Consider the following 11,562-nt stretch of genomic DNA (forward strand, 5'->3'; position numbering starts at 1 on the left):
CTTTAGATTTGAATAGCTTGGAGGAATATAATTTATACGCGAAAAAATATAATTTGCAATAAACACTCAATAATGGTGAATTCTTTTCAACGAATTTAAAGGCATCTCAAAAATGGGAATTTCTCATGATTTTTACATAAAAATGTATGGATATAATTTGTGGAAAATTCATAATACTATTAAGAATATTTTGCGTCATTAGGGATGCGTTCGCGTAACCTGATTATATTTTTTTTTTAAAAAGCAAATCCAGATTATGCGTTCGCGCAACTTCGAGTGAATATTTAATAAAAGGGATTTCTCCGAGGATGTTAAAATAATTTCATATAACCCGAGATGTGCAGTTCACTGTTTAAATATAAGGGCGATGATGTTCTTAATTTTATTTTAAATCTCGAACATATTTTTTTTTAATAAAAATATAATACGGTCAATCTTATTGTGTACACGTATGCGTGACACGATTCTTTATATCTATAAAAATGTATAAGGCGAATATACGTACGCGTAATTTGTTTCAAGAAAATCTTTTATTTGTAAACAATCTAAACGACAGCGGTAACAAAATCATGCAATAAAAATGTATTTAGTAAAATCAAGATAATTAAGCCAAAAAATAAAAACAGTTGAGCGACCGTGCTAGAACCACGGAATTCGGAAATGCCTAACACCTTCTTCCAGATTAACAGAATTCCTTACTCAGGATTTCTGGTTCGCAGAATAACAAACAGTCATATTCTCCTCGATTCAGGGATTAAAACCGGTGACTTGGGACGCCTTAAAATTCCCAGGTGGCGACTCTGAAACAAATAAACCAATCCCGTTTTGACTGTCTTTTAATTGGAGAAAACTCCATACGCGCCCCGCAAACACGCAAAAAGGAGGTGTGACAATTTATAGCAATAAATACGCCAGTTATAGATATCCGAGATTGTGGGCAATCAATATCATTAATGCTCATAATCATCCCAAATTATGTAGGAAAAATTGTTATTATTGTATATTCCTATATAAGGGCACAGGATTCTATTTGTAGAGATAGATCTGAGACAATATTGAAATATACTCTTTAGTTTTATGCTTTCTTGAAATTCTCTACCTTGACCTTGGAATGTGTTTATCAATTATTTCCTTAGTTATTCTTATTATTTATCAATAACCCGTTTTCTTTTAAAATTAAATTTTGATGAGAAGACTTATTTTTAGTTAAACAAAGAGAAGAAAGATACAAAATTATTTTCAGAGGAGAAAAATATATCTTTAAATAAATCAATGTAGTCACATGTACATCATTTGCTTCCCAATTATTTGCCATTTGAGATAGAGGGCAAATATTGACTTTGTTCACCTTTAAAGCAACCCTATCATTGCTAAAGGGATAGACATCATAGTCCCAAATTGTTTGGATCCATAAACAAAGAGCACAATATTACCAAAAGGGTTATTTTCGCATGAATTTGCGGCTATTGCATACACTATTCCTAGTATCATAATGGGTGCCAGAAATGCCTATTAAAGAAGAGGAAGCAACGACCGAAATAAAACCTTTTTATAGTAATAATGGCCCTAAAAACTCTTAACTCTACATTGTGTGCGAAATGAAAAGAACAGAAACTAATCAAAATGAAGTATCTTACCAATTACCATTGGAATTTCTCACTGGCGATTGATTTCTTCTCCTCCAATGATTTCCTCGTTACCTTGGCTGCCATTGGATTGGAATTGAAAATATGAATGATTTTGCATGAACTATGAAATGGTTGTGTTGTAGAGTGCTTTGAATAAAAAATAATAATTGCACCCAAGTTAATAAGGCGCTTGGTTATCCAATGAGGGGTACACAACGGTTGATTTTAATTAGTAGTGCCTTTTGGACTTCCAAAGATTATATGTTGAGTTGAAAAAAATAAGGGAAAATGGCAATTACTGTGAACTGTATGCATTCCAGAACCTTTTAGGAATAAAATATTATCACTGAAGTGGTTCAAAATATATTAAGATTGCACGTGTCCATAAAGTGAAATCGCAAGCCAAATTTGTTGAAAATTCACTTTAACAGGCCAATGTGTTGGGGGGAAAAGATTGCTGTTGGGGAAAAAACATTGCCGCTACATGTAAACATACATTTATAATTCCACGGTAAGCACAAAACCTTCAAAGGCTGTTGTTTTTATCTTCATTATCATCATATATATTTTAAGTTCAATCACAAGGCAATTAGAGGAAAGAACAAACGACAAAATCCTTTGAACAAAGAATCATTTCTGCCGCATTAGATGAGTTATGTATTACAAATTGTAATGGTGATTTTGAAAACAATTCAATATTTCTTTCACAGACGATTATCAGTCCAAGTAACTTAGGTTCTGATATCACATGTAAACATAAACTTTAATTTATACCAGAATCTTGAATATGATAATCTTACACAAAATCATTATAAAAAACATACCTGAAGAGGAAGTTATTATCACAAAGCGGAAGCATTTATTGAAATTGGTTTCTCGCCCCTTGCCCTAACTTTCATTACCGTCGCATTTAGTTATATCGGTTGGGAGAGGACCAATTTATAGAGGTTCTAACTTGAACCGATACGTCCATCAAATAACCGATCGGACTGATGAGATATGCCATTAATTAAATATTAATTAAGGGCCTTAAAGTTTATTGTGCCTCGTACATATTTAGGAAAAATCTAACAATATGATCCACAACGCTCATTAAATTACAGATTTAACACTTTCGCACTAAAAACCAGATATGGTTCATTACTATTTAAAATACCAAAGTAAAAAGGATACTCATCATATACAATTGATGAATTGAACAAGCAATAAATACCCTTGCATATGCTTACAAGGCTACAAACATACTACAACTAAACAACCATAATTAAACACCCCAATTTACCTATTCATACTCACCTTACAAGGAACATGGCTGTCACTCAAAAGTACAGATTTCCAAATGGGATATTCTGCAAATACATCTCTCCAAAATCTTAAAACATGTGAACAAATCCAAACACTCAAGATGTTGCATTTACTGCCCCAAACGAAAAGGACCTTCTCCCATATAGTGACCTTCCATATAAAGAGCTGCTGCATTCTGAGGATGAAGACCATCCATTACCATGAACTGCATGTCTTCTGAAGGTTTCCAGTGCCTTTTCCTTTGGTTGATGAACCAGTTGTTTATTTGTTTCTGGTCCAAACCTGTTGTTTCAGCCAATGCCACCTTCTCTGACTCCTGCAAAGTTATTACAAACTAAAATTGACACTAGACCAACACCATATAATTTAGAAATTTCTACATTAATTATATGTGTTTTTAAGCTAGGTAACCTACCTTATTTTAGAGGAATATAATTTCATTTTTCATAAACAATGACATACCCAATAACTTTACTCTACACTCTGTATTCGTATTAATAAATCTACTAAATATGTACAAAAAAATCGCTACCCCCGGTATGTGCCGCTTTTCTCCCAAAGTTATGAAGTCATTTTGCCGAGTTCCTTGACATGGTTCTCTCAAGCCCCCCAGTATACTCTACTTGTTCACCTATATGGGATATGGTTAGTTCACCGGGAGGATCACCCTCCCAATTCAAAGTTTTTCCTGGAAGTTTCAACTTTCTTAACTATGACAGCAGTCGCGGCTATAAATAGACCCGTGATTATGGTAGGGCGGTACAGTTCTGCTCTGGCGCGACCCTTACTCCAACCAAAAGACTAAAGGCCCCTACTGAAGATAGTTCGCCAAACTACAACCGAGAATTAAATTTAGAACCTATAAAATTCAAATCGTGACTCTGCCTCTGCCTATAGTTATATTTTAGATAATTTAATACTGTAAAAGTTCTTTTACATCGTTAGTGTATAGAAGTTAAACTCAAACCATATTAGGTGAAACAATGAGTAGTGCATATTTGTGTAGAGTTTTATACCGAAGGATATGGCCACTTGTAATGCAACTCCCACCAACTGAGCAGCTTCTGGCGTGCATCTTTGGGCAATTTCCCCTTTTTCTTCTTCTTGGAAAGTTCTTGTTTGAGACTACTTAAATAGCCACTGTATTTTCTCAATAAGTGGTTCTTCAGTTCCCGATCTTCTGCTCGTGGATCAATTTCAGGAATTTCAGTTTCTCCACCACTGTTGTCTTGCTCCTCTTCTGATGATCCAACACCCTCACAGTTGTCCTCTGTCCATTTATTTATATTTTAAAAAAAAAGGAGAAGATAAGGTTAATTGTTCTCCACCTTGCTGCCTGATATCAATAATATCTAGTTCACTCACAATAATTGCAAAACTTAAGCTCTTCAAAAAAATTCATGTTGATAAACTATTTTTTCAATGGTGGATACTACAGCAACAACTACTACGCTTATCTCGCAGGCTAATTAGATTTGGCTAATATGAATCCTGACTAACAATGTCATTCTATAAGCACTGAAAATTCTCTATATTCTCTACTGGCATATCAATCTTTAGAAAAGGTCAAAAGACTATGATGGAAACTTAATCCGTTTTGTTTTAACTTTAAAGGATTCTCAAGTAGCTAATTTACCTCCTCAAACACAGTTTAATTTTATTGTTCTTTTATTTCTAATGACACGCAACAGTTATAGTTTAACTCTCTATTTTTTCTCACACAAGCATGTATTTGCGCAAATCTACCTAACAGCAAAGTAAAATGCTGAACATTCTGTTTCAAGAGAGGTCGATTCTCTATCAAGTATGAGTGAGAATTAAGTGGAATTTGTTTGGAACTCCTGCTGAGAAGAAATTAATGAAAACCAATCACGTATTTGATATTTTCTATAATAGTGATAAATAAAAGTTTAAATGAAGATATGCCTTACAATCAAAGCACCTTACCAACACTATATACGACAAGTATTCTTCCACATAGAGACAAATATATATAAGTAATCTTCTAGATAGGGGCGGACAAATATATATAAGTAATCTTCTAGATAGGGGCGGAAGTATCCCATGAACTCAGTAACTTTTGTCTAGTTCAGTATTTGTATTGAAAAATCCATTAAATGTACAAGAATATTTAACTTGGAACCCAATACGTTAATCCAGTTATGATTATATATTAACTTGACATTTTTATAGGAACCGATAAACTTAAAATTTTGGATCCGTCTCTACTTCTAGAGTTGGCCACTCAAGAGTAGAGGGGCAACAGACCTTATTCGACCAAGGAATTTTTCTTGTAAAGTGTCATATTCAATATGTTGATAAGATCCCAAAAGAGGAAACTTCTTTATCACTTCCAAAGAAGGAAACAACCCTTTCTTGTCATGCTTCTTCAATAATATTACACAAAAGAGTACTTTAAAAAAACAAAAATGGAAGTGCAGATATGTATTTTCTCAACTTCGCATAAGTGAGATAAATCCATATATATCTTTCTTAATTGGTTGGAGGGTAGTTTTATGATTAGTTCAAGAATAATTTCAAGCTGAGTACTTATTCATAGGGAGCGCAAGGCACCCCAGTACACGAAGCATTCCGCATTTACGACGGGTCCGAAAAGGGTCACACCCAAAAGGTGTGATATAGGCACCCTATTCTGGTACAAGCATCAACAGTTGATTCTATAGCTCAAACTCATAACCTATAAATCATACGGAGACAATTCTACCAGCCCGTGGCCTTGGTTGGAGGATAGTTTTATGGTTGGTTCAAGAATAATTTCAAGCTTATACTATTGGATACTTGTTCATAGGGAGGCAAAAATTAATTTAATTCTTAATCATTTTCGCGACATATTATGGAATTGTTTTGATAACCAAGAAATTCCAAAGATATCGGCGTATGGTTCGAAATCCTATAATGCGCTTCTCCTCTTTACTTTTTTTGAATAAATACAAAAATTTTGTTTGCCGCAACTTCGATTATGACATGTGTCTAACTCACATATTGCACATTTCTCTCTTACCGTTAAACCAAAAGTCCCGAGAACCAAGGTATATATGTGATATTAGACACCAAAATTTTCTTTTAAAAAAAAAAAAGGAAAAGAGAAGAATAAGATAAACATAAAAGGAAAGAAGCTAAGAGGAATATGGTACTCGAAACAACAATAGTATTACATCTATTTTCTCTCACATATTTTTCATGTCCATTTTCCTTAGCTCGTTGTCGTACTTTGCTTTAAGAAATTACTTTTTGCACGGAAAACTGATGCTTATAATCGTAAAAGCAGCAATGACAAAAATATATGATAAGAAAATGGAATCAACATGTCCAGAGAGATGTAGAAATTAAATAAAGAAATTAGTGACTAGTTGTATGAGACAACTGTTTTGTCTGACAGTTTTGTGCACTCAGATTTCTATGAACCCAGAAATGTAAGATTGGGGTCCACAAATTTGTGAGACAAAAAGGAGCCTCATACAACTAGTGTAAGTTGTACGAGACACAAAATAAAATTTCTCGAGAAAAAGATATCTGACAAATATGGCAGGCTACATGGTGTAGCACTGATCATGAACAGCACCCAATGTTGTTCATTTTTCCAATGCCTATTAGCTACGGCAGAAGACCACATACTAAAGCAAACTCTACTTGGAAATGACAGCAATATTATTACCTTCAGATACATGCACGTATTTACATTTTTGTTTGACTTTCAAGAATGTGTGTTGTGTGTGTATATACGAGTATATATTTACTACCACTACATAGGCAACTACGAACTATAAAGACTCAAGTACTTACTGTGGAGTGTCAGATAAATGTGTTTGCGAGAGAGAGATCATATATATGTAAAGCAGAATTTATGTAGTGGGAACAATATTACCATTAAGAATTTGTCAGAATACACTGGAAATCTGGACCCATATAGCTAAAGCTAAATTAAAGAAGATTAGAGAAACAAACGTGTGGCTTCCTCATTTTTATATATGTAAGATTTGTCTGTCTCTCCATTTATTTATTGCATAATGCAACCAAATCATCTCTTTTTCAACAATGAAGTATACACTTTATTTGCATAATGCAACCAAATCATATACTATTATTATCTTTTTTTAATAATAAAGTAGTACTCCGTATATACTGTTACTCCCCTCGTACAGTCGTAAATAGGGTTTTCTTACACTACACAGAAAAGCATTGGAAATGGAGACTGATGTTTTCGGTCAAAGCTGTCTTGAAAGGAAATAGCACAAAACATTGGTACAGTATTAAATGAACCAACACAAATTCTTTCTTTTTTTTCTTTCTTGTTTAAGCATTCAAATAAGGAACTTTAACCAGTCCCTTTGTTTATTCTTCTCTCATTCTTTCCATGCTTGGCAATTACGAGGAAGAACAAAACTCACTTATACTATACTAGTAGTAGTGAGGCAAAATTATGATTTTGAGTTTATGGATTCTGGGTTTGTATATATTAATTGATTACAAATACAAAATCTAAACTAGTGAATTTTGCCAGCGGAACTGTAGCTCCGCCTGTGCTAATGCGTATGAGAAAGAAGAAAAGGAAGTAGTACCAGAGTTGAAGATCCGAACGGGGCCATTACCAAGCATATTAAGCTGAGTTTCGATTTTTCGCATGAAATCCATTGCTTCATGTAGGGGCCTTGTAAGCTCCTCTCTGTACTTCACTAGCATGTCATAATAAGCTTCCTGAATATAAATACAAAAAGATATTCATGCCTACATTATTATTAAATTGAAAAAGTAAAATATTCATATTTTTTAATGTTACGAAGATAAAGATATTAAAAGGAACTGACCATAAATTGATCAAGTTCTGGGTCCTTAGCAATATTCCTGTCGGTCGATGAATCTCGTTGCCTCACCTCAAACTCTTGCCGTACTGCCGATAGCCTCGCCACCACTTCCGGCGGTGCTCCCACCTATATAAAAATAATTTACTTATATATACTGGCAGTATTAATAAATTTTAATTAATCAATGTAATTTAATTTACTGTAACATATTAATCTTATTTTCAAAATAACTAGTTGCATTTATTATGAGTAGTTATTTGTAATTATCTAGCAAACAAAGAGATCTGATGCTCGACTGCCTGAAAGAAAGAAATCTCAGTACAGAATTATTCCGCTACAGCATAAGAATGAATTGAGTGAAGGAGGCTACTAAGGTTGAACCTAACTAATATTAAAGAGTCATATTCAGTCACTCAGAAATATTCATAAAAATTCTTTTATACTGTCAAATTAAACTACACCTCAGACATTCCGAGAAAGATGTGTAGTAGTTTTCGGAGAAACGGAAACAAAGAATCAATTTCTTTTATTATAAGTGAATTAATTAATCCACTTTGGAATGTCTCAAGAAAAAGATGAAACAGCCAATTTGCTCAAAGCTATGTCAATATATTACTACATTTAAGCAAAAAGTTGATACCTTTTGACAATCCATGTAAGCGTCCAAAAGGTTAGAACACTGAGGATGAGCAATAATCTTGGCTTTTAAAGCATCAACTTCACTACCAGAACTCTCACTCTCGTGATGATTTTGAACCGTCAGATGATGATATCCACTACGAATAATCGAAGGGTACTGAAATGTATGATGATGAGAAGTACTGCCTCCTTCTGTCTTCACTATGGGATGTACCACTGCTTGAGATTGATCATAACAATCGCCGCCGCCGCCGCTGCTTCTTCCATAAATAGATGAATTTGGGGATGCAAGAAGTGGAATTCCACCGTACAAGAAGTTATTACCCCTTTGAGCTGAGTTCTCCCCCAGTTGATTATAATTATTCTCCATTAATTACTCTTAACAAGATATGATAAAAAAAAATATAAAGATCGGAAACCCTAAATCAAAGATGTGGATAAACAGTTGAGAACTAGATGAAACCCTAAAGAAACTCTACAATACTTATTATTCGTCAACTAAACCAACTATATGGAGAAAGTTCATTTAACTCTTCGAGATCTCTTCTTTATTTGGTAAAAGAAACAAAAAAGTGAAGAATTAATTGGATAGTTTTGCTTGTGTGTTCTCTGGTTAAGGAGGCCAAGAAATGAAGTTGCACTTAAGAATTGAAGTTTCTTTCAAGAGCGAAGCTAAAAGGTAAACTACGAGTTGGACTGAACTTATCTTGACAACATGGAAGATGATGGCTGTGAACAAAGGAAAAAAGGAAAGGAAGGGAAGAGTAAGGTAGTGGCCGCTCCTGGTAGCGGCTTCGTAGATGACAAGACGTTCTTACGTTGAAGAATAAGGAAATGTATTGGAAAATAGTACTTGTCTTTATTTTAACTATACCCCCCTATAATCCTATGCAGAAAAAGAAGACCACTCAATTATAAAGAAAGCATAATTATTTTATTTAGAAAAAAAAAAAACAGTTAGATCTTATAACTTTCTCTTTCTTTTTGTTTTCTTTTGTTTTTCCCATTACTTCCACGGGAAGGCCTTTTCATTTTTCTTTTCCTTTTTGGGAGATCTTCCTTTTTCTATTGATTTATTTGGCTACCTTGAAATTTTAGTTTATTATAATTGATAGAAAAATTGAGTTATATAAATTGGTTAAATTTTTAATGCTACTGTTTTCTTTCAGTTATTTTCTGGCTGTCTGTGTTCTCTCGCTGTCGTTCACTTCGATTTTCTTATTATCTTGCTATTATTATTATTTGTTGCTACAGGTTTATTTCTTATTTCCTTAGTCGATGGTCTATCAGAAACAGTCTTTCTACCTTCCTATGGTAGGAGTTGTTTGACCAAAAATATAAATTTTGGTTCAACTAATTGGATTTTAATAAAGCATGGTCAGTCTTATCCAATAATAATATTCTCAAAACTAGGTTGTCGGTTTTATGATTAAAAACATGTATATTTGACTGGATGATAATGAACGTGAGCAATAATAACCGAGTTTAATGATCCAAAAAGATAAAAGACGGCATTAAATAGTAATAAATAGCAATGAATGGCATTTAAGTAAATAAAAATGTGTGAGTTACCTGAAAAGGGTTAGATCTGTAGATATTCTTTCAGATAATGATGAATGGATGGGCCTTTGAACACTCAGGTTGTTCTTAGATCCGATGGAAAGAATAGACAAGAATCTTAGTAAAAGTTTGTTTTAGTACGCTTGTAACAAGACCAAATTCTATCTATTAAATTCAGAGTGCTTTTTACAAATGAATATCTCTCCCCCACCTCTCATTGTATTTTTTATTTATTTATAGGGAATATATTCCTAGAAACCCTAATGGTACAGCTGTAGAGAATATTCACTAAAATATTCTCTTTAGTATCCTATCTTGAAACTGGTTGTTATAACTTTGTCAAGGATGCTCGATCTCGACCTGCATCTTTGACGACTCGACCTTAATTATTGCCAATTTCGGTCACAACCTTCACTACTTCTAAAGTCACATCGACTTTGGGCAGGCCTTCATGGGAGTCGTATTGGTGACACATGGCAGCCTATGAATGTCTCCCTAATGCTAACACGAATTAATCATATTAGAGAATTTTTGCCCGAACAGGGGTAAGGTCTGCATACATACTACCCTCCCCAAACCCTGCTTATCGTGTCCAAGGAACAGAATGACGTCATGGCATCAAACGTCATTATGATGCACATTTCTAATGTGTTGTCTCGATTCACGTGTGACACTTGATTGGATCTGCCATTTCAATTCCGGTGTCAATTATGACGAGTCATTTTTGAGTTTAGTGACATGATCTCTGTAAATTGAGGCTTTTGGACTTGCGTTTGAAGTTTGCTTCTCCAAAATTTCCAGAGCATTATCCTTCTTTGTTATTTTTTTCTCTAAATTCCTTCCACACGTTGCTGCCTTACACCATCTCTATTCTTTCTCGCTCATTATTCTTCTTTACCACTTTGCACCATGTCTGACTTACCATCAAACGATGGTGAAGGGAGCAATATTCCTCCTTTAGCAGTTGTGTTTCCCTCTCATCGGGAGGGTGCTTCCACCATTGTTGATGACGAAGCCTTCCCGTCAGTAGAGGAAATAATCCCTCGCAATCCTAACGCTAGGTCCGACCTCACCATGTTACCTGACCCACTCCTGGAGTCTTTCGATCGACGATGACGCCTAAGGAATTGGCGGAACTCAAGGCCAAATTTGGCCTCCCAAACTATGTCGAGCTGATCCATTCTAGTGAGGACGTGGTACCTGTTCATCACCCCAGATACTGCACTTTGTATGCTTACCCTTTCCTCATCGGTTATTTGTTCCCCCTCCTTCCATTAGTGAAGGAATTCTATCGTCATTACGGCGTCCTCCCTGATCAGCTTACGCCGTATGTCTATAAAATTATTTGAATGTTGACCAATTTGTTGAGCTAGTCAGGGTCGAGCTGACGCTGCAACATTTGGTTCACCTCTTCACCCTTAGCTTCTATAGGGGAACGATGTTGAACTTTCGCCATCGTGGAGGCAAGCGATTGGTGGTAAAGACGGATGATAAGGCCACTCCCCAATTTTGGCTCAATATTATTTACGTTAAGACCGAGGACCTTGTGGCTAATATTGATGGCTTTCCACAGGCTTGGAATTACACACGTAAGGGCTTTTTTTGTG

The 11,562-nt window shown here is 34.8% G+C and overlaps 1 protein-coding gene across 2 annotated transcripts; it reads right to left on the bottom strand.

Annotated features, from left to right (window-relative positions):
- Positions 1-2,740: 2,740 nt before the first annotated feature.
- On the bottom strand, positions 2,741-9,223 carry LOC107768279 (homeotic protein knotted-1). 2 transcript variants are annotated; one of them, XM_016587391.2, is made up of 5 exons: positions 8,397-9,223; positions 7,760-7,882; positions 7,544-7,649; positions 3,950-4,203; positions 2,741-3,249 (listed from the first exon to the last, which is right to left on the bottom strand). In XM_016587391.2, exons 1-5 carry the CDS (start codon positions 8,763-8,765, stop codon positions 3,043-3,045), a joined length of 1,059 nt encoding a protein of 352 aa, XP_016442877.1. In that variant the 5' UTR covers positions 8,766-9,223; the 3' UTR covers positions 2,741-3,042. The 2 variants fall into 2 exon arrangements, with proteins under 2 accessions (XP_016442877.1, XP_016442876.1); XM_016587390.2 differs by having other exon boundaries at positions 7,514-7,649.
- Positions 9,224-11,562: the final 2,339 nt, after the last annotated feature.

This window comes from Nicotiana tabacum, chromosome 16 (assembly GCF_000715075.1).
Source record: "Nicotiana tabacum cultivar K326 chromosome 16, ASM71507v2, whole genome shotgun sequence".
Taxonomy (NCBI): domain Eukaryota; kingdom Viridiplantae; phylum Streptophyta; class Magnoliopsida; order Solanales; family Solanaceae; genus Nicotiana; species Nicotiana tabacum.